This window comes from Capsella rubella, unplaced genomic scaffold (assembly GCF_000375325.1).
Source record: "Capsella rubella cultivar Monte Gargano unplaced genomic scaffold, Caprub1_0 scaffold_4, whole genome shotgun sequence".
Taxonomy (NCBI): Eukaryota; Viridiplantae; Streptophyta; class Magnoliopsida; order Brassicales; family Brassicaceae; genus Capsella; species Capsella rubella.
Window position 1 is genome coordinate 11702083 of NW_006238920.1, and position 25140 is coordinate 11727222.

The 25140-nt window shown below is 34.2% G+C and overlaps 5 protein-coding genes and 1 non-coding gene across 7 annotated transcripts in view; 3 read left to right on the top strand and 3 right to left on the bottom strand.

Moving 5' to 3' along the window:
• The window catches only part of LOC17889173, a 1107-nt gene extending 522 nt beyond the window's left edge, over positions 1-585 (top strand). Inside the window, exons 3-4 of the mRNA XM_006296513.2 lie at positions 119-210; positions 488-585. Of these exons, the coding sequence (XP_006296575.2) occupies positions 119-210; positions 488-585 (190 nt within the window). The remainder of the gene's footprint in view (positions 1-118; positions 211-487) is intronic.
• A 3112-nt stretch (positions 586-3697) lies between these two features.
• LOC17889761 lies at positions 3698-5301 on the top strand. Of its 2 annotated transcripts, XM_023785081.1 has the most exons (6): positions 3698-3844; positions 3974-4043; positions 4225-4364; positions 4593-4653; positions 4780-4843; positions 5064-5301. In XM_023785081.1, the coding sequence occupies exons 1-5, from the start codon at positions 3701-3703 to the stop codon at positions 4794-4796; spliced, it is 432 nt and encodes a 143-aa protein (XP_023640849.1). In that variant the 5' UTR covers positions 3698-3700; the 3' UTR covers positions 4797-4843; positions 5064-5301. The 2 variants fall into 2 exon arrangements, with proteins under 2 accessions (XP_023640849.1, XP_006295744.1); XM_006295682.2 differs by lacking the exons at positions 4593-4653; positions 4780-4843; positions 5064-5301 and having other exon boundaries at positions 4225-4472.
• A 221-nt stretch (positions 5302-5522) lies between these two features.
• On the bottom strand, positions 5523-5594 carry TRNAD-GUC. Its single transcript has one exon. It is a non-coding gene; the product is annotated as a tRNA-Asp (tRNA).
• Positions 5595-10557: 4963 nt separating this feature from the next.
• Positions 10558-12366, top strand: LOC17889854. The gene is made up of 4 exons (XM_023784084.1): positions 10558-10901; positions 11001-11517; positions 11605-11706; positions 11803-12366. The coding sequence occupies exons 1-4, from the start codon at positions 10617-10619 to the stop codon at positions 11910-11912; spliced, it is 1014 nt and encodes a 337-aa protein (XP_023639852.1). The 5' UTR covers positions 10558-10616; the 3' UTR covers positions 11913-12366.
• A 3912-nt stretch (positions 12367-16278) lies between these two features.
• On the bottom strand, positions 16279-16838 carry LOC17888018. The gene has a single exon (XM_006295026.2). It carries the CDS (start codon positions 16813-16815, stop codon positions 16279-16281), a length of 537 nt encoding a protein of 178 aa, XP_006295088.2. The 5' UTR covers positions 16816-16838.
• A 952-nt stretch (positions 16839-17790) lies between these two features.
• LOC17889485 (transcription factor MYB25) lies at positions 17791-19523 on the bottom strand. The gene is made up of 2 exons (XM_006294335.2): positions 19100-19523; positions 17791-18699 (listed from the first exon to the last, which is right to left on the bottom strand). Exons 1-2 carry the CDS (start codon positions 19428-19430, stop codon positions 17873-17875), a joined length of 1158 nt encoding a protein of 385 aa, XP_006294397.1. The 5' UTR covers positions 19431-19523; the 3' UTR covers positions 17791-17872.
• Positions 19524-25140: the final 5617 nt, after the last annotated feature.

Below are 25140 nucleotides of genomic sequence, written 5' to 3' on the forward strand. Positions count from 1 at the left end.
AGTTTAGCTCTAAGGCTAGCAATCCAAGATAGACATTAGAAAAAAAAAAAAAAAAAAACGAAAGCATTTGAACAAAAGTTGAAATGTTTGGTTTTGTCTATTTGTTTTTTTTCATCAGGTCACCAAAACATGCTCTTGTATATTGCTACAAGGAAGTCATTAGCGGGTTTGCTGCAGAACTCACCCATGAAGAGGCTGAGAAATTAAAAGGTACGTACGATTGTTCAACAAAGAAAACGAAAGATATACATTTACACTAAATGCAAAGACGACACATTATAAACCCAATTTTTACTGTCAATTCGTTGAGCAGCTAGTGCTGCTGGTTAATGTGACCATGATGAATCTCTGATTACAAGACAATCAAAATACATTTGGTTTGTACCAAATATTATGTCGTACTAACTAATTTGTAAAACTGAACAACCAAATTATATTTGTTAAGTTCTAAATGTTTTTTTTTATTAATATATAAAATTGTGTGCAGGTGAGAAAGGGGTTTATGGTGTAGACGAAGAAATTGTATACTACATGGACGACGAATCCCGTAGCCATAAGTTGTTGCCAATGAATATTAATAACTAGTTACTTTAAAATTGTAAGGATTTTTCTTTTGGTTTGGGTAAATTACACTTGTAAGGTTCACTTGAAATCTTGGAAATAACTAAAAACAAAAGCAAAGATATTTTGATATAAAATGCATTAAAGAACTAAATTTAATGAGTCTAAACACTGCTAAACAGTTCTGAAGCTTATTTTATTTAAAAGTTTTCCGTAGTCCAGCGAAAACTAGTTTAAGACGATTTCATGAAAAGTATAAAAACATAAAAATTGGTTAAGAACACATAACATAGATGTCCTTCAATTTCATCCCCTTTAATTAACACAAGAAAGTGAAAACAATTATGTACTTGATTTACTTAGAGCTGTAAATTATGTAGGCTGTTTAGGTTGTCCCAACCCTAATATTGCAACCAATCAATTAAAAAATGGTCTCCATTTTATTATACATGCAGTGTTGTCAAATGTTCGAATTTGAACTTATAATCCACTGGGGTACACGTATAGGATTCGGTGTCTGGATAAGAAAAAGGAGCAAGTGCTTCTTGTTGAGCTTTAGGGAAACACAAGGAACACTAAAGTTTTGTCATCTCTTTTTTTTTTGTTTTATACTGTTTAGGTATTGTTATCTAGTAATTTTGTGTTTTCTTAAATTATGTATATCTCGATATACAAATTTCTTCTTTATACTACATCAGTTCGACTAAAATGGTTTAACGGCTAAAATGGATGAGAAAGCTGTGACTAAAATGGTTTAACGACCATCTTTTGAAAACAAAGTATAAATTGCTGATCAGTCTTTAGTTTTTTTTTTTTTTTTTTTTTGAAAACCTTGCTCAGTCTTTAGAAAAAATTAAAATGGCTTTGGTGAACAAAAGAAGAAGAAGAATATTATGGCTAAAATCAAATTTAGGCTTTTATGGAAGTCAACCTTTAGGTTCGTCGACCAACAAGACCAAGAAGACAATAATTAGTGATGCTCAAGTTAGGATAGTACTGTAGTTATAAAAAATGAACGATGTGTTAGTAGTATATAAGGTTGAAGCTTGATCAGGTTACGAAGCCCAAATCGGCTTTGAATATGTCCTTTAAAATTGGATCGTCATTCGATTTCGTCGTCTAGGTCTAATGTACGGTTTTAAATATGTTTGCTCGTTCACAAGTTTGTATACCAACAAATTATGACAATAATGATAAATTAGGCACGGCATATTATTTATATAACAGATTTTTTTTAATAAAAAAAAACTAATATAGAAAGCAATTATAATTTGAAATTGAGAATATCAACGTACTATACATTATCATCAACCAGCCAAAATAAAGTATATATATATGCGCAAAAGCATCAACATATTATATACCCAAGTCCGAATCCTACTTATAACTGCAATTACTATGTGCAATGTATCTTAACATTCTAACCATGTGACCAAAAAATATATACATGCAATGTCAACTTTGCATAATAAAAGATCCAAACGGTATATTGATCCAAGGTTGGGGAGCAGAGAGCATTTGTAGCTAAGAGCTTCTTTAACCCTCAAGCTATGGCTCTCCTTGACTTATAAGGGATCTAATCCTCTTTTCATAAGGCTGCCTCTCTCTCTCTCTCTCATCTTTAGTCTCTTATCTCTATCTCTAAGTCTTTTTGACATTCTTGATGGTGTCCATTACTTGGGAAAGTTTACAAATGGATGATATATGAAGATGAATGGTGTCCTCAATCCCCATGAAGGACACGTATCATCCCATTCAGATCTTTCTTCTTACATTTTCCTTTTTTTTTTCTGCAGTCGAATTATTCCTTGCGTGAGAGTAGCGTATACCATTGGTTTAGTATACTTTGATTTAATTTACATTTGTACTGATAATTCTAAATGTTTTGTTAGATGTACAGATACAAACGGATCGGATCATGCATGCATGTGGTGTATCTTTGCAGAGACTGTCTTAAAAAGCATAGTCAAACAAATAACCGATAAAAAGAATATTAGGACAAATACCCATCACACGTATTGACATTATGTTCTATCGGTTGAGTTCCGTTTAATAGATTCACAATACATTTATTATCTGTATGGCCTAATTGTTCTCGTGGTGAAATGGTATTACTTAGGCTTTTTGACGAATATATATATGTAAAAGAACTCTCTTTTTTGCCTTATAGGCTTCTACGCGACCTTTTCAGCACAGCTCGTATTTTGTATACCTTTCTCAATTAAACGGAAAAGCAAATACTAAAGAAAAACCATAGGAACCGAAGTATCATAGTCGACCAAAGCCTTAATTCATATCGACCAAAGCCTTGTAATGCAATTCGAGACTTCAAACGGATTTTGGTGGAAAACAAGTTAGAGTTACTTTTGTCTTGTATTGTCATGCGGAAGATTCAGACTGGAAAATTTTGTATTTGGGATATTCTAGTTTTAAGGGACACGTTAGTTGTGTTTAAGATTACATAATGAATAATTTAGCCCTATATAATAATATTCAAATGGGGATCTGAAAGGTCTTATTACACTAATAATATATAGATCATTTGTTAAACCATCCATATTGGCATGTCTATACCCCTTTACATAAGTTTCTTTTCCGAAAAAAAAGTATTTTTGTGTATCGATTACGGTTGATTATAGTTGGTAAAGTAGCCGACTATTTAATAGACTAATCGGTAAATTAATCAATTGACCGGTTTAAGAATTAATGTATACACTATACCGGCACTCAGCATCTAGTGTCTTGACTCTTGATTGGCGATTAATCGGTTGATTAGTCAGATAACCAACCAATTCAATCATAAATGCTACCAGAAATGGGAAATATTTTATATCACGGAATTACCAAAAACGAAATTAGAATAATGTTTTTTTGTTGTTTTTAATATTGTTTCAAACAGTATAGTCAAAGCTGTCACAAGTGGTTAACAGTGTCTATAAATAAGGTTATAGTAGAGTAAGTCCCATACCTCCTCAACACAAACAACTTCTCAGTAACTTCTCGTTTCTTTCTTTTCTCTACTTTATCAGTTGAACATATATCACTTAGCTACAAAGAATAATCCTTTAACATATAAACACATTAGTAAACACTACACACAAACAAGTAGACAACATAAAGTTGAAAAGAGTGTGCGGTGATGGACAAGAAAAAGTCAGTATATGGTTCCTCTTCATCGTCCTCTTCATCTTTGGATCATATTTTTGGTCCAAGAGTCTCCCCTTCGTCTTCGTCATCATCAACAACAGGATTGTTCAATTCTATTTTCCCACCACCCTCAACGGTATGAAATATAAATCAGTATCATCATCATCATCATCATCATCATCATCATCATCATCATCATCATCATCATCTATACTAAAAGACATATATCGGTTTCATATATTTTTTACTTTGTTCTCAACTCTAGGAGACGCAGACCAACTTGGGAAGTCGAAATGGAGCTGCCAAATATCAACCTACAAATTTGAGGATTCCAAGTGAGTTTACTGCTTACTCTAGTTAAGAGTTTTTGGACGTATTAGTCCTTAAAGTTTGGTAATCTGCTACACTTATAGTTAAAAATGAAGTGAAGTATAATGTGAATAACATCTTAATTATGATGATCTTCACCTTGGAGCTTAGTTAATAAAAGTGAGAAATGTGAATAATGGTATACAGATGAAAGAGGAGAAAGGAGCAAAAATAAAGAGAGAAAGAGTTACCAAAATGAAGAAACACAACCACCATGCAACTTAAGCTCATCCATATACTATGGAGGACAGGATAACTATTCCTCTTCAACTACCAACCCTGATGCTGTAAGTCCCTATTTCATTACCAAGATAATTTGGTTGAGTATCAACAAAAACACTAATTTGCATAGTACAAGAAAACAGCGTTTTCCAAACGGAAATGGATATCTCTGAGCTTATATGTATTATCAATTGTATATGTTCATTTTGGATATAATATATCTAACTCTGTATATACTTCATCATGTTCATATTAACTCTAATAAACTAGCTAATTCTGAGTCGTACATACAGTATAAGAAAGATGGAGAAGAAGGCGATTCTGAAAGTGCTCCAAGAGGAAACTGGTGGGATGGTAAGACAACGAACATTTTTTCCATCATTTTCCATCATATAAATGCAGATACATTTTTGTGACATACTAATTTACATTGATCATTTATATATGAGAAACTCACTTAAAGATCATAAAAAAATGCAGGGTCCCTTTATTACTAATTAACAAACCCTAGCTGATGATGCACGATAGCGGCTAAAGTGCTAAGGTACATGCATATATACATCATAAATTTTTAAAACTGAAAGTGAATGTTTCAGGATTATTACAAAAAATTGTGTATTTTGCAGATCTTTTGTTGTTGAGATTAGATTTTTATATCATATTAACCTTGCCTTACAGGATTTTCAATTAGTAATTACTCTTTGATATACAGTTCTCTCGTATTTATATATATTTTGTTTAAAAAAATTGTGATCATTTTGCAGGGACCTTAATTAAGTGAATAATGGAAGTTGCCGTATCGAAATATACCTACAAATGTAAAAAAGAAAATGAAAAAAAAAATATAGCGACATAAGAAAGAAAAGTATCAAAAAGAGTGGATATCTTACTGTATGAGATGAAGCTAAAAGTCTACATAAAAGGGCTAAGGCTTGACATGTTGGTTCTTCATGTTCGACAAAGGCAACAAGTTTTAGACAAGTCTCTTTATAATGAAATCAACGTCTGTCCAAATATCTTTATATTTAAAATTTGATATGTAATTCGATATCATGCTGTTTCGTATGTAATAATTTTATATCCCTATTAATCAAATATCCAAAAGAACGTAATCAAACATAACTAAGTGAGCTAGCGAAGGACATTGACGATAAGGTCGGCCCAATAGTCAATGTTTGGGGCCTGAGAGGGATAAAAAGAATAGAAGGAGAAACAAAAAGAAACGCCGCTGCCGGGGATCGAACCCGGGTCACCCGCGTGACAGGCGGGAATACTTACCACTATACTACAACGACTTTGTTGACTCATTCCACTAAACTAATTATATAAAGTATCTAGTTTAACAAATTGAACTATATAAAAAAAGAACAGAAATTCATCGAACTCAACTCCAGTATTCAGATTCGTCTCATCCAGGATAAACATTTTAAATCGTTTTTGTGACGATTTTGAATGAGAAGAAGTTAAATCTAGGAGGAGGACTATAACCTTTTTTCATAACTGAAATAGAACCATAATGCCAAACATGCAAACACAAGAAACTAGAATGAAAACAAAGAGACTCTTCCGAACGATTCATGTTTCCGAGGCTTTGACCATTGACGGTTCAAACAAGTAGTGGTATACTACTGCTTGCTATTGCGGGGATAAAGCACACAAAATGACTAATAGGTCGCACGTGCCGCACTCGTGTCTAACACGGTTACACCGCACCACACATGGTCGTTGTGATAGAAAGAAACAGTTGGCGTCGCACGTGCTATAGCATTGCAAAACCGAGTGAACGAGAAAGAATCATTCCTTTTGCATGTGGCGGGACTCTATATTTTTTTTGGGGCCATCCATCCTCTTTGCTTCGAGAGTTTCTAAACTCGAAAGAATCCATTTGTATTATTTTATTACTTCATTGATTGATTTGTTTCAAATGACTACATAGCTCATAGTTTCTGTATTATCAAATTTACGACTGGACATGGTGTTCAAAAATGTTAACTTCGAGTCGTTTACAAATTATATTTCTATCGTTTATTGTGTTGATATCTTATATCTCTATAATATAGTGATCATTTTAGTTAGTTGTATTAATTATTAGAAAAGATTAATAAAGTTTGCTTTTAGTTGCGTCGGTCGTCATTAGATCTAGTGGAAACTGGATCGTAGATTCATTATAATTCTTTGAGAATTTAAGATCATGCCAAAGGTGAATAGGCGATTGCTGATATCATATTTCATGTAGCTTTTCGTACTTAATTTTTTTAATAGAAAGTAAGTGGATAACAACAAGTGTGTGTATATTGATATAATTCATTAGTGAATATTAGTCTTCTCATATCTTGTAATCTAGGTATACCTAAATATACTGATACCATATTTTTGCATATATACATAAGACGAATGTCTCATTTCCTAGAAGAAAAAAAAAAGAAGTTAACAGATATTTTGAAGACGAAAAAAAAAAAAGCAGTATAGGAAAGAAGAAGTAGATAACTTGAGGTTCACGAGATTGAAATAAGGGGGACGAGTGAGTACGTTGGAACAGCTAAATCCACGAAAAAGAGGACAAAGCATATGATTAAAGATGGTCAGTTTAAGATTCTCCTTCCTATGCAACTATTCTTAATATAGTAATACAACTATATCTAATTTAATCAGTCTCTCCCTCCGAAACTCGTTCAAAAATTATTTCAGCTGACTTTTAATCTAACCAATTTATTTTGTATATGAGAGTAACATTATAGGGAGTATATTGATTAGGGTATGTTAGCATTAATTTAGTATTAATGAAAAAGTAGAGTTTAAAAGTTTTGATTTTGTTTTTAATTAAATAAATTTATAATTTGTAATATAAGAAAATTAACTTGTGTTTTCTATGTATAGCTAATTTTATTGGGTTTTTTCTTAACATCGATTCATCAACTTCATAATTAAATTTGAAAATTGTTATGTCATAATATAATTATCAACTTATCCAATCCATATAAACTATAGTAATGTCATAATAACTGGTTTACAAAAACAAAAATTAAAAAAATTTTAAAAAATTGTAATGTCATAATTAAAAATAAACCTTACCCAATCCGATTGCGCCACGTAACGTTTCTTAACCCATCAAAAGAATCATTCTCCAACTCACGTATGTTAGCCATATCAATGAATTTTGATTTATATTTAAAAGCTTAATACCCTTAAATACTCTTTAAAACCTCAATGTTGGTCTGAGTCGAAAAGATGAGTTGGAATGTTGGAATATTGTCTATAAGCTATTGATTACCGGATTGAACCGGACAAATCAAGGGGTTAGCGTGTATCAACCAACTTTTAAAGAAATAAAAAAGATCTACAATAGAAAAAAGAACTAAAATAAAACTTTATTTGAATATACTATGTCATTTTGATTTTTTGTTTGTTGTAGTGGCATATGAGAATTTTTTTTATAAAAAAAAGAACGCTTCAGAAATCAGAAGATGTCACTTTGTGATAAAATTCATATGAATTACTAATTATATACTATTTCTCTATATATATATATAAATATACGTAACTAAAAAATTGTAAAGACACAAAATCGTTGCGTGGGATGGTTTCTTATGATCGTGTATAGAAGACAGGAATAAGGAAGTAGACTTGGTAATGACATAGGGTCCCTTGTTACAGGGCATAGAAGAGGAGGTGCCAGGGTAAGGTTTTAGTGACAACACAATATATTGAAATAGACCGTTGGTATATAATCTTCCTGTCATTTTATTCCATCCATCCCAACGAGACTTTCGGCGGGAAATTCGAAATGACATTTCCAGATTTTCTGGTTTTTTTTTCTTTTTTTTTGTCTTTGTTAGTCCACTCCCACTCACTTATAGCTTGTTAGTACATATCACTCAGTTTAAAATTCGGGGATACGGTGAATAGCTCCTCTCCCCAACCATTGTTTCTCAATTGTTATCTTATAGTATATTGGGAGGAAAATTATAAATAAAATGTGGTTTCGTAAAGTATTTGTTGGAATGAAGAAGGCAGAGAGAGAGAGGGAGAGAAAAGACAGCTTCTGTAAAAGCATTTGCTGGCGGGCAGAGACAAACACAACCCCACCCACCTTCACTTCACTTGCTTCCCTCCCCCACTCTCACTCTTTCTCGCGCGTGTCTTTATATTTATATCATCTCTTTCACTTCCATAAATAAAACTCTCTTTGCCCATAAATAATTTCAATTTATTTTTTTTATCCATTGTATTATTCTAACACTTTTTTATTTAATTTTATTTTGAGGGTGTTATAAAAATCTCTCATTATATATTGCCCATAATTGCATGTTTTATATTAGTACTCCTAGCTACCCAGTCGTAAATTACGGGAATAAAACTGGATTCCAGCTTACAAACTCAACTTTTTGTTGTTGTTGTTGTGATCAGAAAACCAACCAGCTTTCTTCACTGGTTTTGTAACAGGTTATTATTATAAAGCTTATGTTGGGTGCTCTAGTATATATCTATCTGGTAGTATAACATAGAATAATACAAACACTGTATCGACAATACGAGAGTAGACTCCGGAGACAAGAGAAGACAACTAGAGGGGGGCACAATTTTTGGAGTAACTTAAGACATTACAAACATATTATTTAAACATAAAAAACTTTCTTTTTCAGAGTATATATCATCGTTTTTAAAATAATAATAAGAATTGGGGTTGGGGATATTCGAAAGAGAAGAGGGGAGAAGATATGTTCCCGCTACTTTGTGCTTTTGACTTAACGAAGGGGAGGGAGCTGTCCTTATCGGCAGATTAAACCTCTACCCCACCCCATCCATCCTATCTCTCTTTTTATTTTCTTTTGTGTTGAGTGTTGTGTAGTTGTGTACCCTAAAATGATCCAAAGGCGGGGAAAAGTTGTTATCCAATTCAGTTTATTGACCGGTTTAGAATCCGTCGTTAACGTCTGTTATCACGGCTCATTCTTCTGACCCAACGAAAACTCGATTCATTCTGACGGGAAGGAGACGGACCTGTTCAAAATCCGTTACGTCAGAGACGGAGAGAGGGACGGGTGACTGATTTTGAAAATCTTCTGACTTTCAGCCACCTCTCACCCTTTTTGTTTCAAATACTTCCCTTCAGTTATTGGTCACGAGATTTCTATGAACTTAATTATAAATAAACTTACAAATAAATAATGAAAATAACCCTAGAAAATAGTACTAGTAACAAAATAGATAGGGGTTTTCAATGGGTCGCACTTGGTAAATTAGTGGCAATACTGATTAAACGTGATTCTTACTAGTAATTTCCAACTCATAAATACTACTACTAATTATGACCCAAAAAAACATAATACTACTACTAAAAGGAGCTACGAGTATATATGAATTAAGCAGGAAAACCTACTATTATTAGTGATGTGGGAAAGGAGCTTAAAATGATGAGAATGGATTTTGCATCAAAGGGAAAAACAAAAACAAAAAAAAAAAGAGAAGAGGGAATGCGTAATTATCAAGTGTTCGTTCGTTGCTTTTTATAATTTTTGAATCCCCCACACAACTAAAATACTACTATTATTATTTTAAACTTTATACTATACAGTATACTAGCAAACTATAAAGACTGAGATTTTATTTTAGTGTTTTTAATAAGTAGTACTATTTACTATATAGTAAAACATTAGTACATTAGAAGAAGAAGAAAACATTGGAGCTGTAAAAATGACAACTTGTTTGGGATTAAGTGGGTTCCACCTGTTATTTTCTCATGCCCTTTCGCATTTCCTCATTTTATATCTCCTTCTATCTTTTATACTAATACAAAATGGAAAATACATCGACATATTTGCTAAATTATATTCTCAAATTATCTTTTTGCAATACGAGTCTTATCATGTGCCATTAAAAAAAAAAAACAATTTCTTAGTTGAGTTTGAATCCAAATGATATATAGTACATCAAATATATTTAGATGCGATGGTTTTCTTAAAGATGTACTTGCTAATATGATGGACTAGTAATTTCTTTATTTTAAAAAAAAAGTAACAATACAAGAAGTACTATTGTTGTTTTGTTTCATTTGGTTTCCAAGGCAAAATAGTTAAAAGAAAGACCGAAGGAAATTAGATTTTTTGAGTTTTCGTCCATCACGCATTAATTACGGATAGTTTTATATAAGTATATTATTAGAATAAATGGAAGAAAAAAGCAGAAGTGAAATTAAAGTGCTTTTGAGCTGTCTCATAGAAACCCTGAAACCTTAATAAAAGCAACCATGTCTTCAACATTCTCCACCTTCCTCCTCACTTCACACCTCTCTCTCTCCTTCCTCTGCTTCGTCTTCTATGTCTCGCCTCCTCCCTCCTCCTCCTTTTCTCTCCGTCAACCTCCCCGTCATGGAGAAATCCCCTGCTTCAGAGTTAACCCCTACTCGACTCGGTTTCCCTAACGAGTTCCCTTACGAGTTTGACTCTCCTTCCTTCTCCCCTGGTTTCACTTCTCCCGGTGACTCCACCGAGACTGAAGACGAGAGCAGCGACGACGAGGAAGACTTCCTCGCTGGTTTGAGTCGCCGGCTCGCCCCTTCTACTCAGCGTCTTGCTCCTCCTACTCCTCTCTTCAAGACTGAGGTATGCGATACTCCACGAACGACATCTCTCTTCTTTCTCTTTACTAAATCTACGTACTCATCATGCTTACTGCTTCTTCTGTGTCTTTCTTCTCGGCAGGAGAAACGTCGAGCAGCAGCTACTTCGCCTCAGTCGACACTGAGTGGACTCGGAAGCTTTTCAAACTCTGGAAGTAGAAGTCCTATCCTTCCATCCCCACCGGCTCCTACTACGTCTTCCCGTAGAGACAATGCTTGGGATGTGATCTCTGCAGCTGCTGGAGAAGTTGCTAGACTCAAGCTCGGAAGCTACGAGCCTAATCATCTTCCTCTCCAAACCCCTGAGTCTCTACTCCGCCGTCAAAACGCTGCGATTCTTGCTGAACTCCAGCAGCAGCGTCTCGTTGACCACTTGTGGCTCTGTTCTCAGTCAAGAATCCAGAAGAGAGTTGTTAACGAAGATGTCCTGTTCGAGAATCCGAGATACGTAAGACAGAACATCAACGCTCTATCCAACCGTACATGGATGCCACCACAACACGCTGTAGCTCCCCTGAAGCGTCCTTCTGTCGGTACCGGAGTTTTCCTCCCCCGGCGATACCCAACAACGACTCCTTCCGATTCTCAGAAAAAAACAGGTATGATGTCTTCAACATTCTGTTTGTAATAATAAGTCTTGATACGCCAGAGAGGTTCTAATTTCATCCCTTGCATCTTTGTAGCAGTCAACACTCCAGCTGTGTTGCAATCAAAAGTCAATCAGCAGAATCTAACCTTTGATGAGTTCAACAATGTTGTCGGGGCAAGGCTTAGCCTGTTCGATTATGGTAATTACTAATTACCCTCAATTACTACAAACCTTTACACATGAGCAAAAACAGAGCTTTTGAGCTAACAACTACTGTTTCTTATGATTTGAACAGAGTGCATGTTGGCAAGAAGAGCACTACTTGCTCGGCAGGGAAATTTCAGAGCAGTTAGTGGTGGTTGTCTGAACCAAGAAAGACGTCTTCCTCAGGATTGGATGTACTGATGATGATGAGGATTGGGTTTAATCTTTGATTGTTTTGGTCTGAAAGAAGGAGCGGTTAGTTTAGGAGTTGTTTGGGTGTAGGCTATAATGTTATGATTATTATTAGTAGCAATAAGGGATATGATAATGAAGAATAAATTAGGGGATATTATTATTAAGTGTGTAACATTATAATATAAATGTATTTTTAGTTACTAAGACAAAGCTCTCTGTAATTTTTTTTTGTTGACCTTGGGAGGGTTTAAGGGAGTGGAGTGGGGAGAGTGGGGTATTTTTTGTTTTTGGTTTTCACTTTTAGTCGACGGTGAAATTCAAAATATGTGTTGGGTGGGATTTGTTATTTGTGTTACTTAAATAGTGTTTTCTGCTATTTTTGGAAAAATCTAATGGGGTTGTAATAAAAACATCGGAATTATTTTGTTTGTTGATTAATTATTACCTTTTATTTATCATTCATTTCTTACTAGTGTACTTGGATTAATGTACGTACATCATGAGTTGTGATTGAGCAATGTTACGGCTTGTATAACGTGTGCTCGTTGAAAATTTAGAACAAAACAGTGGTTACAATATCAATGAACTTAACTATAGCTTAGTATAGTGTACTTCGATTGTTGGAAAAAATCAAATCAAATGGGGTTGGATACTTAGATTTTTTGAAAAATGAAAAAAGATAAAGAAGCATGACGACATGGAAACATGGAAAAAGCAAAAAATAAAATAAAAGAAGATCTGAAAGAAAGAAAAGAGAAGCCAAAGAGTTGAATTGCGTAGGCGTGAAGCAGTGGGCAATGCAGCACAGACTTTGAAATACGGAACACCTTTTTTTTTTTTACTTTTTTTTTTTTTTTTATGTCTTGTGTAATTCACTGATCTATTATTATTGATTGTCTACTGTACATATCGGTGGGGTGTAGGATTTAAACAAAAACTCTGCTTTTTTTATACTCTTTGATATTTATCGGTTTAAACTTTATTATATACACTGTCGGTTCAACTATTATATTATAGTACAAAAGATTCATTATTTTTCTAATATTAAAACTGTTATTTGATACATGCTTTAATTGATAAGTTGATACGATGTGTTAATAGTAGGGTTGTGTGTCAACAGAACAAAGCTAGGACTATAGTGTCCCGTAATCAAATTTTGATTTTCAAATTTCGAAAAAAATTCAGTGTTTGGTGGTTGTGGTTGTGATGTTGTGATGTAGGTCCATTTAGTTTTTGACATTTGAAGATGTTATGGTTTCAATTTCAGGATGTAAATAGTAGGGTTAGTATTGAGGTTCTGACCCCCCAAAAAAAGGAAAGTAGTATGTTGAAACTTGAAAGTAATCCAAGGGGGTTTATTAGCGTTTCAATTACAATTAGATGAGTTTAAAAGCAATCACTAATGGTATTTTTCTAACGTATTCGTATGCATGTTTGCTGTGTTTTTCTAAATCTCAGTTAATTGGTGCCAAATTCTAGACAGTTTTGGCACCAATGACACCGGCCAAAAGTTAAAAATAGCTTAAAAAAAGTTAAAAATAATGATAGGCGTTGATTGTTGCACACAATCCGGATAGAGCCAAACAGGAGTCACATTTCTCATTCAAACCTTGAACCATAATGCGTTGTTTTTACTTATTTGCTAGCTACATCCCATTTTTAGGACTTTCAATTTCAAACCTCTTTAAGATAGGAGTCGGGAAAGAAACAAAACAAGTGAAGCCACACAAATCTATAAGACAAAAAGAGTAGTGTAGTATAAAACATGTGTTTTGGTTTGGGATATGTGAATCCATGCAGCTTTCTCATTTGACCCGGTCAAATTTCGAATTTAATGTTATACATGTATGTTTGGTTTTTATATTATTAAATACATGACTAAGATATATATGGTTTTTTTTTTATGTTTACTTCCCAACGAATGGATGTCACATACTTTGCATTAACCGTATTCGTAGTATCATAGTTAAGCTTTTCAAGAAAAATCATTCCCAAACCAATTAGTAAGCACGCATGTAATATATATTCACCAACATGATCGGGGATGCTTGCATGATTAGGAGTGCAAATTATGTAAGTCAGAATTATTGTAGAAACTGATGATGGGTTAAATAACCAAGCTATACGAGAAAACTGTTCTTTTAAAATTATACGCTATGTGATATCCTAAAATGAATATAACTAGTTTTAATACGAATCTTAGTTTAGACGCATATTTGTATATTGAGTTATCAAATCTTGAAAATTTTAAATCAAACGATAGATGCATGTCTATACTGAAACTAAACAAAGCTAATAAATTCAAAAGACACTGATAAGATTTGGATTAGTTTCGTTTTTTTTTTTTTTTTTTTTTTTTTTTTGTCAACCATTTGGATTAGTTCCTTCTAATTGGGTTAAAGTTTTTTTTTGTGAGACAAAACAAACAAACTTAGAAAAACAAAGAAAAGCACCATAGTATAGTAGTAAAAATAGCCACTCCTATGAGATTAGGTGACGGTGGAAGCTTATTATTATGTTTTTGGTAGGTCATCATTGTTGTCTTGCTGATAAAATTTCCGAAAATAATTTAGGTAATAATTATTTCAAACATTATGTGTCTTATCAGAGGACGACAAAGGCGTCCATAAATATGGAAGCAGTGTGAGTAAAGCAAAAGCCATAAATCAATCTTCGTTATCTTGTGATTCATCGGGGAATTTGGATTCCTTTCTAAGCTTTTACATTTGTGGACGCTTTGTCGCCCTCTGATCATTTGTATGGCTAAATTCAACAATAAAACTATAATTACAAACGGAGATATGATTTTTTAAAAATTGGATTACGTATAAAACTTAGCCAAAGTTGCAAACTAAGCTAGAATTTTCCTTAGGAATTAGACACCCTAAAGTGAATAGTTTTCTAAAATAAAATTATAACATTTAAACCATTGATTCGACTTGGTGGTTGAACCAAGCACAAGAGAGACGTTACTATTATTTTTATTTTTTTGCTAAATTCATAAATATCATATAAAATGAAAGAAGGCATTACATGAAAGAAAACCTAAGAATTTGTGCTCTGGCACAAAAGATAAAAACAAAGCACAATTCCAATACTTGACATTTCTAAGGAAGAAAGAAAGGAAAGAGAAGAAAATCTAAAACGAAGCCACATTATCGTAGGAAAGACGTCACTGTTGGTCGTAGCCTCGTAGGAAAGCACCGGAACCATCTCAAGCAACTCTTCAAATCTTCTTTCTTCGAGATAACTTCCAAACCTTACGACCATATAATTTCTCTAAAGTATTTGTGTTTTTAAGCACGAGTTCCATGAACAAAGCCATGTGCGTCGGCGTCGATTCAAATTTTTTGCGGATAATGTTCTTAAAGACCTAAGCTTCCGAGCTCCAGGTTTTATCAGTTTTCGAGCCATGCCATTAGTTTTCATTTATGCAAACAAAGTGTCAAGGATTACTAAATTTTTGACAATAGTTAGAATGGTGTAAGGAAAATAATAGAGGATTATATTTATGGTAAATACACCGGTTAGCTTCTTTAACTCACGTGAGATTTGTAACAAATTTCCTATACCACGAATCGCATATTGAGAAATCATTGTCTCAAATGTCAAAGCTTTGAATTTGAACAACGGAAGCGGAACACGACAAAGCTCGACAAGAGATCAAATCTAACCAACAAAAAAAAGCACAAACATATGTAAAGAACACCAAAATACATACTTAACTAGCACGTAAGCAATACAAGAATCATTGATGATCATTAGCATATAACAGTAAACCCTCTATAGGAGTCGTGACCATGATAAACATCAGTTTACCATTTTTTGCCGGAGGAGGCTCCTTTGCTTCATCGTCATCCATTTTTATCGATGATCATCCATTTTTATCGATGATGATAAACGTTCTTTGGGGGATCCATTTGATATCTTTCTGACCTTTAATAGATGCAAAATGGAGTAACGAACAGGGCCTTAGACACTTCTTGATGACCCTTCCATACATCTGCTGGTTAACGTCTGACTTCCAGTAACGGCATTGTCTGTTCTCCCAAGTAAGAGTTTAGCTATCACAGCCAATTTGTTCCCATGAACCTCCTATGCAGACATTATCATAAATTTCCTCCTCATCTGCATTGTAAAAATCATTTTCATGATACAACATTAGACAAATTTCAAAACACATAAATCAGATAGTAATCATCTGATTTTGTTTTTTATTTCTTTTTTTTTTGGAGAAACGTTTTTTCTAAGAATGGGAAAGCTCATAGAAAAGTTTACGTATCGATTGGCTTATATATTTGCAGACGAAGTGACCATCAATCAAATATTAATATTCCAGTAAACATAAATAAAAAAACCACATCAGTCACCCCTAAGCTTGCTTCACAAATGGAGCTACGAGCTCCTTACAAATTTGTTCACTAGCAGCTTTCTTGGCAGCTAGGTAAGGTTGATAGTAATCAGAGTGTGCCTCAATACACTTGGACATCGTTTCTTTGACTTCCAAACACCTACTACTTTCATCATCTTCCTCCACACAATGTAAAAAAGCTGTGAATATTTCTTTGCAGTCACCTCCTTCCATGAACTTGCAAAACCGCAAATACAATGCGTCTTGTCTCTCTTCCTCTTTTTGTTGGTTCGAATCTTCATTGGAGGGCATTAAGAAAGATTCCATCTCTTTCTCGAACACTTCTCCACCAGCTTCGATCGGCGCCAGAAGGGGCTGATAGTAATGAGGGTGAGCCTCCATACACCTCCTCATCCTCACAAAATTCTCTTCGGAATAGCAATCTTGCCAAGCCTTAATTGATTCTTTGCAAGAACCTTGTCTCATCTCCAGCAAATCCCTCGGGGTTTCGTACCTCGGGATTCGGTATTTTCGGAAACACGACTCTGAATTCCCCATTTTTTGTTTTCTCAGCCTTGAGATCGGATGTTTGTTAAAAGACACTTAGGGTTAAGCATCAAAAAAAGAAAAGCAATCACGTGAAGAAAAAAAATTAGGTTTAAGAGGGAAAAGAAAGGTTTATGGGCCTATGATAAGTAAGTTTTGGCCCAAAGTAAATGACAGTCACGTGAAAAGTATAGTTTGGCCCCATTTGTTTCCAATTCAATAAACCTGGTTGCAATTTCAATTCGTGAAAGCCACGCATGGACTTTTTTTTTAAACCAAATCCTTATTACAAACAAATTACAAACAAATCAAAACTCATAAAAAAAACACAATAATGTTGATAATCACAAAACCACAAACACCTCTCCGATATAAAAAATTTATAGTAACATGTAAACCTTTGATCCGACTTGGTTGTTGAGCCAAGCACAATAGAGACGTTTTTGTTGTCGTGGGAAACAATTGAAACCCATCTCAAGCAACTCTTCAAATCTTCTTTCTTCAACATACCTTCCAAACCTTACGACCATATCCTCTAAAGTCTTTGTGCTTTTAAGCACGAGTTCCATGAACAAAGCCATGTGCCTCGACTCAACATCTTCCATCTCATCTACGTAACAGTTTCCTTCTCATACCCGGCCAAACATAGTTTAATTGCCGGCCCAATATATATCTATTGAGTTTTAGAAAGCCTTCACAACACAGCCAACATACATTTGACAAAATGAGTTCGAGTCGTTTGAAAAAACTTTTAATAGTTCTGACTTCTGAACTTCTGAAATCTGAATATCTCACCAAGTCAAAATGAGTGATCACATACACTTCTTTCCTAAGAAGTTGGCCAATTGCAGGAACTTTTGAGTCAAAATGTTAAAAAACAGAGAAATATCCACTCTATCATCAACATAACTGTAACAAACACAAAGTAAAATGCGTTGTTTTTTTATGCTTTGCTTTCAAGAATTTCCCCAGGAAATGCCAGCTTAGTAATGGTAAAGTTTAAATTTTCTACGATCTGGTAAAAACAGAATTAACAAAGAGATATTGAATGAATGTTATGTCACTAAAATTAGTTCAAAGCCCTTAAATCTTGTCTCAGCATCTGACTTGATACACTATTGTTTACCATTCCAGTAAATTTCGGGTGAGCATATTCACGATGATGGTACTGATCATCAGCCTTCAAACTCTGTTCAGCTTCCTTAAAATACTTGTTGTCACTCCCAGTCCTAATCCAAGCAATATTGTTCAGGTCCGTTGATATAGAGATCAATTCTTGGTCTAACTCTGCAGAAGAATGTTCCTCATAATCCACAAACTCTGGTCCCAGCACCGAGTTGCACAGTGTTTTGTTGTCTGAATGGTTGCAGCAGCCGCGGCCGCATTTTGAAGGGACGATAGGTTCATAACAAAGAGACTGGAGAAATTTACCAGCCAATGAGCCGGGCCTTGATGCGTGAACCAAAGGTCCCTCACATGGAGCCATATGGTGGTTCATGTATCCTTGTTTGCAAACACTGAAAGCACCCATTCGAGCCACTGGGCGATAAACATCAGGTTTACTCTTCTGTTCCAGAAGAGGCTCGTTTGGTTCATTAGCCATTTGATCATCATTTACTACGGGAGCCATAAACGAATTGACTTCTTCTCGAGGTAAATGTTCTCTGGGGGATGTTTCATTTGATATCTTCCTGACCTTTGATGGATGCACTTGATATATTTCTGTACTAGGTATCCCTTGATGATCCTTCCATACATCTGCTGGTTTACGTCTAAGACTTGAGTTCCAGTGATTCTTAATGGCATTATCTGTTCTCCCAGGTAAGAGTTTAGCAATCACAGCCCATTTGTTCCCATGAACAGCGTGTGCAGACATTATCATATGATCCTCTTCATCTGCATTCAAAATCAATTTCATAACACAACATTAAACAATATGTGACGAAACACATAATTAAGAGAGTTATCATCAAAAAAAGCACATCTCTAGAGAATGCTAAAGCCTATTATAAAACCATCTCAATCTCCAAAAGATTCTGAATCTGCTAAAAAAAAGTTCATATCCAGAACATCAACAGCTAAGAGACCAATGTACAAATGAGAACATACAATCTCCTTCAATAAAGCAAAATCCTAATTTCAAGTCATAATATAATCACTTTACTCTAAATTCATATGAACCAAATCCACAAAATCTAGTCAGTTATCACAAAATTCAGAAAAAAAAAAACACAAAATCCGGAATCTGGAAACAAGGAGAATCATCATGACAAAGAAGATGGAGAGAAGGAGTTACCAGAGAAAGGTTTCTTTTTGAGACAAGGATCGAGCTGGTTACACCAACGCAACCGGCACGATTTCCCAGAGCGACCAGGGATCCCACGGGAGATCAGAGTCCAGTTTCTCGGACCACACTTGGTAACAAGCCTGGTAAGAGCCGCATCTTGCTCCGGAGACCAAGGTCCTTTCACTTTACTCCTTCCGCCGCCGCTGCTCGAGTCGCCTTTCGCTAACTCGGCGAGCTCTTCCTCAACTGCAGCGTTAATCGCATCTTCCGAGCCATCACAACCCGTAGAAAGATTCAGCGACGGCATTAGCTCCGGCGGATGAGAGATTGCTGCGTTCATCGGAAGCCAAAACTAATTTTTCGTCTTTGAGGATTAATAAAAAAAAAAACAAAAAATTTGAAATTCAAAAAAAAAAAGAAAAGAATGTAACCAACCGGGTCCTCTCTAAAGGTTTCTGTACCTGCCGAGGCTAACTGCAAAGTTGAGTGGGGGACTGTTTCGGTGTTTCTAATTACTATATTACCCTTTCGCTTACTCACCTTTTGTAACTTATATAATCCACAAACCGTTCCGTATGACTCAGAGTTGACCTTTTCATCTTCCAAATTATTAAATTTTGAATATTAATGAAGTTTGGCGGAATTATTTATTTAATGGTTTTAGATATTGCAATTAATTTCAATAAATACATAAAATTAAGCTTTAGTTAGAACTTAGAAAATGGCAGGCCAGGCCAAGCAAACCATAATCTCAATTCTTTAATCATGATGTTAGTAAGTGTGGGTTAAAATTATTATTCCGTGATAAGTCATTTGGAGCAAGTTTGAGTTTAACAACATTTTTACCCATTAATGAAATCAACGTTATTAACAGGAGACTGGACGACTAATTTCTTTTGACAAGTTTAACTTTGTTGGGTTAAAAATATGTGAATAGCTCTTGTACATTCACACTGTTCTTGCGCCATTCTGCACCATCCGGAAAAAATGATTCAGGTCTACCAAGATTTATAGTTGTTAAGTTGTCAAAATCTAGTTATCATGCATAACACATATATAGTACGTTGTAAACAACTTGTCAATGGCGGATGAAATATGTCAACAAACTCGTTCGGATAAGACTAGGTCATAAACCAAACCATAACTTCAAGGTTGGACCGTGATCGAAGATGAATTCTAATCGTGTACGTATCAAGTTTTCCAATATGGTTTTACATCATTTTTTAGAAACTGTTCATCATAATGTTTGGTTTATTTAGTCCTCTTTTTGTCAAACCATTCGTTTTTTTTTTGTTGCTTCTTTGATCTGTTTGCTAGTTCTAGGTCTACTTAATACAATGCATGAACTAAAGTGAAACTATTTATTTGTTAAGCATATCTTTACTTAAATTTTTTTACTATATGAGAGAAGAAAATAATGTACGATATAAAACTCAGTGGTAATTTCTAAATATTCACTTGACAGCTTTTTCAAACATTTTGGAAGAGAAAACTGATCATAGGAAGAGAGTGGGCCTAATAGTTTTGGAGGGATAGTTAAAGACATGTCCTATATAGCTAGACGATCAAGATTCAAATGCAATCATATGGTTGGCAAAAAAGTATGATATAATTTCTCACATATGTATACTATTATATATCAAATCAGAGGTTTACAACTTCGTAGTCTCACTGGACCAGTGATCAAAACACATAAATTACTGCTGTCAATAGCTACGTACTGTCCAAGAGCTGTCCAAAATCGACTAGTACTGTTACCGACACCGGGTTAAACGACCATCTTCACTAACCAGCTAACACACATATATCTATATATATGGTAAATTGTACTGAATATATAGATATGATGTCGCATATATAATGATGTTACCCTTCTAGAGAAGTAAAGAGAGGTAGTGAGCGACAAGAACACTACTGTGAGACTCGAGTTGTTGTCCTACGAAGAGCCGACAGTTTCATATATATGTTCTCTATACTCAGTACTTATTTCCATATGACTCCCTCCTGTTTAAGATTCTAATCAATATCTATTTCACTTTGATTTGTGTATTATCGACAGACCAGACATGCATGCTCATTTTACCCTACCATTTGCATGTAAAATGCATGTCTGCGTCCACAAGCACCTATTCCTCTACTAAACACATATTCGAGTGAGTGAGAACGCACACATTATACACGAACGAGCACTTCTGAAGGTGACTAAAACCTTTACCAAGTCTTTGAATTAGAAGAATTTATTTTAATCGTGGAGCTGAAGACATAATCTGCCATATATATAGTCATATTCGTCGATTCCATTATGACTAAGTCATTGTAGTCCTCCACTTTTCCCCACACGCGCATATACATAAACGCAAAAACCAACGATATATATATATATATATGCAAATATTAATAAGTGGCATATATGTGTATTAGTATTAATTATAGTATATATCACCTTATCCTACTATTTCCTTCACTGAGCATTCTTAATTTTGAAATCTATACTGAAAAGGACATCGATGTGGATAATTTGATTTTACAAAATTCATAATTATCCTCCCTGTTACGAATTCATATTAGAGATAATGCATATTGACTTTTCAGTTACTGATTTTCAAAGTTGTTCAAGAAAGCGAAGATTATATCTAACATTGTTTTGCATGTGATAAAATGTAAAGGGAGAAAATGACAATCATGTGCCTATAAGCCAGTTCATTATTGACATATGTACAATGCAAGTTTGATCGTATTAGAACAACTCCCTATATGTGTGTGTATATATATATGTGTGTGTAAACGATGTCTATAGCTTATATGCTGATACTATATACATACATATAGAGATGCATTGGATCCATTTAAATCACTTACAGGTCAATCATATGATATGACCATATCCTTGATCCCCTGATATATATGGTCATACGGTTGCAAGAGTATTATAACGCGATACAGAAAATAATTTACACAGAAAACAAGTTTATCATTTGACGTTTTTTGTGAATCAATGTGGCTTTCACCACTATACGTACGTGAAGGGTTTGATGCCAAAAGAGAAGGGGAACATTGATGGACCACACTTCTTTTGTAATATTAAAATAAGCCAACAAATTTGATAAAGCCAAAAATATATAATTGATAGTGTCACCCAACTTGTGGGGAATATATATATTTGCTATGGGATATATATTATGTATATATAGTGTGTTTTGTTTGGGCAGTTAAATTCTCAAGTAAACCTATTGCTTTATAACAACAAAATAATGAAAACATTTAGTCATTTTGGCTCGCATTACCCATCATATGAACAATGAACTTAAGAGCACAAAGATTAAGATCAGTCCATGTATTAAAAAGAACACATCTACAAGTCTACAACTTTGTGGTCAATAGCAAAAAACACCATATAAATTTACAGCATATGGCCATATGCTATTATTACGTACGTGCTCAATCCTCGTAACAAAATAGAGTAAATTATAACAACGAATAAATCACCTAAACCATATCCATATTTAGAACCAATAAAAGTATTTTGTATATTCAGTAGAAAGTAGAAACGTAAACGTCTGCTTTAGTGGTTAATTTACTTCTCAAGTCAATATAAAAATGGAAATCCAAAAGTGGGACAGTAATATAAATAAATAAAGTTGGAGGATCAGAATGAGAAAACTAAATTAAAGATAGCTTAAATGATTATTGTATTTAAAACCAAGAGGAACCTGGTCCATTGACAAAAACCACATTGCTCTCAGCTTTTAGAGAGAGGGAGAGAGGGAGAGAGAGAAAGAGAACGAATCATTCATAGCAACTAGAGGAAGGATCCAAAGGGATCGCATTGATCCTAAACTAAGAGGTGGATTCTCCACTCATTTGTTTTCTTAATAATTAGCAAACAAATCACAAAAAAAATTGCTTGGTTTTGGATCATGCCATCTCTTTGGATTCATCCTTGGGTAGCTTCATTCCTCTTTCGGTCAGGCTGTTTTATAAATCAACCGTCCTCATGATTCATCGGAGACCTTTCTAGCTTAAAGACTCCCCAAGCTTTCATCTCAAGCCAACATTAATACAGGTATACGAACTCTCTCTTTCTTACGGTTAAGTTTCAAATAGTTTTGACCTAATTAGCATGCAAAACCAAGAAAAGAAAGAAAATAACTCATCTACCTGAGTTTTTTCTTCTTCTTAATTGCATTTTTGGATCGAATCTATATACTATGAAAGATATGTCTTTATATAATTAATGATTCTATGAAGTACGTCATTATACATTATTTATCGTTGGTTAAAATTTCCCTGAAAATACCTCCATATATATATATATGGCCATTTCCGAAACTTTCTTTCTTCTAATAGATTGTTATATTTATAAATTTTACATTCATTCGAGACTCTACTTTGTTACTTATGCTTACTCTACTTCTTGGTTTAAAATCCCAGAGTCGTTGGATCTCGTAAAATGACTCACCAGAAAGAACTTTGACTAAAGAAAAGGACTTATTGGTTAAATATAATGTCCGTATTAGTATTATTGTGTTGTTAGATTCAAATCTGATATAAGAACAATTTGACATCTTACCCTAATCAGGTACTCAGTTTGTTTAATTATTTTACTGGCTCTAATCTAGCGCCTAATAATTTTAGTTTACAAATTAATATTAAAAAGTCAAATTTTTTGGGAATAGAATAATCTAAAAACTCCAAAGTAAGACTGCGAACTATTTGAAAATAGCAGCTCGCGAATTCATTTGAGGACAATATCATTAGTTCCATGGTATGGTTGACTAATTAATATTAATGCACATCGTATGGATACACATATATTGATATATATATCATATTATACCAAATGCATATCTTTACTTTTCATTCGTACAATCAATTTTCTCCCCCATAATGGAATAAAAAAAGCTAATCAGTTTGTATAAACTACATAAACAAAACAAATTGAAACTAGCATTTGAGTTGTAGAGAGAAGGAACACAATTATGGCATAGAATTTGATGTTGTTAAGGTGCCAAAGATTTTGGTGGACCGAAAGATATGGAAGAAGAGGACGATATGCTATATATGTATTTTGTTCATATATGCGACATTTGAAATTCCATTGTCTCCTTCTACCCCTACACATTTTGCTATTTACGTTTGCCCTTATTTTTTTTTTTTTACGGTTATTTGTTCCAAGATACATTTAGTACATACAACAAAATTTTACTTTTATTATAAAGAAGAGTTAAGAAATTTTCCTGTGGTGAAACTGTGAGCCAAAGTTTTCTTATGGTGATTTTACACATTCATAAATTAACACCTCGGTTTAAGATTTCTCATGGTGAGTTTTTCTACCGGTCCATGCAAAAGAACTCACTCCGTTTTCAGAGAGCCTATGATTTTGTCAGTCCAAACTGTTGTGCTGTTGGCTGGATTCAAAATCTCCTATCTTATTAGATCCATTATGAATTGTATATTGCAGTCTTCATGGGCTAAGCTTTAAAGGCCCAGTAGTGATTAGGCCTTACACACGTGTCACTCTATGCCTGTATATAGCACCTGGTTCTTCTGCTGCTCCCGTCTGCAGAACATGGGTTGGTGCCTGACAAGAGCCAGACGGAACCGTCGTAGAGGACATTGTGTCAAAGCTATCTCCATAATTATACCATGATATAACTATAAACTGAGCACGCATACATTACCATGGTACAAACAATTCTGAGGCCTAAACCCTTTTGGTTTAAAAACTGACTTGCACCGCCCAAAATTTTCGAACCTCTATATTTTGGGCATCCCAAAAGGATCAATTACCATTCACAATCATATAGTCAGCTCATACACATCTTGAATAATCAAAACCTTAATTATTCTCTTTATGCAAATTTTTAATTACAGCGAAATGATGAAGATTGGCATCTTCGTATCTTATACATCAATAATTATTGTACTCATGAACAGTCCTGCTCTTGAAACCTTATGTTAGTCAATTTTGTTACCAAATTTATATTCCTACCAAAATAAAGATGGTCTAAAAGATGTTTTCTCTTTTCTCTTTCAGTGTTAGAAAGAGT

Excerpts from the sequence above, each read along its gene's own strand:
- LOC17889761 (XM_006295682.2), top strand. The coding sequence starts at position 3,701 with ATGGACAAGAAAAAGTCAGTATATGGTTCCTCTTCATCGTCCTCTTCA. Across the intron at positions 3,845-3,973 it reads TTTTCCCACCACCCTCAACG|GAGACGCAGACCAACTTGGG; the intron begins GTATGAAATATA and ends TCTCAACTCTAG. Across the intron at positions 4,044-4,224 it reads TACAAATTTGAGGATTCCAA|ATGAAAGAGGAGAAAGGAGC; the intron begins GTGAGTTTACTG and ends AATGGTATACAG.
- LOC17888018 (XM_006295026.2), bottom strand. The coding sequence starts at position 16,815 with ATGGGGAATTCAGAGTCGTGTTTCCGAAAATACCGAATCCCGAGGTAC.
- LOC17889854 (XM_023784084.1), top strand. The coding sequence starts at position 10,617 with ATGTCTCGCCTCCTCCCTCCTCCTCCTTTTCTCTCCGTCAACCTCCCC. Across the intron at positions 10,902-11,000 it reads CTCCTCTCTTCAAGACTGAG|GAGAAACGTCGAGCAGCAGC; the intron begins GTATGCGATACT and ends TCTTCTCGGCAG. Across the intron at positions 11,707-11,802 it reads GCTTAGCCTGTTCGATTATG|AGTGCATGTTGGCAAGAAGA; the intron begins GTAATTACTAAT and ends TGATTTGAACAG.
- LOC17889485 (XM_006294335.2), bottom strand. The coding sequence starts at position 19,430 with ATGAACGCAGCAATCTCTCATCCGCCGGAGCTAATGCCGTCGCTGAAT. Across the intron at positions 18,700-19,099 it reads CAAAAAGAAACCTTTCTCTG|ATGAAGAGGATCATATGATA; the intron begins GTAACTCCTTCT and ends TTTTGAATGCAG.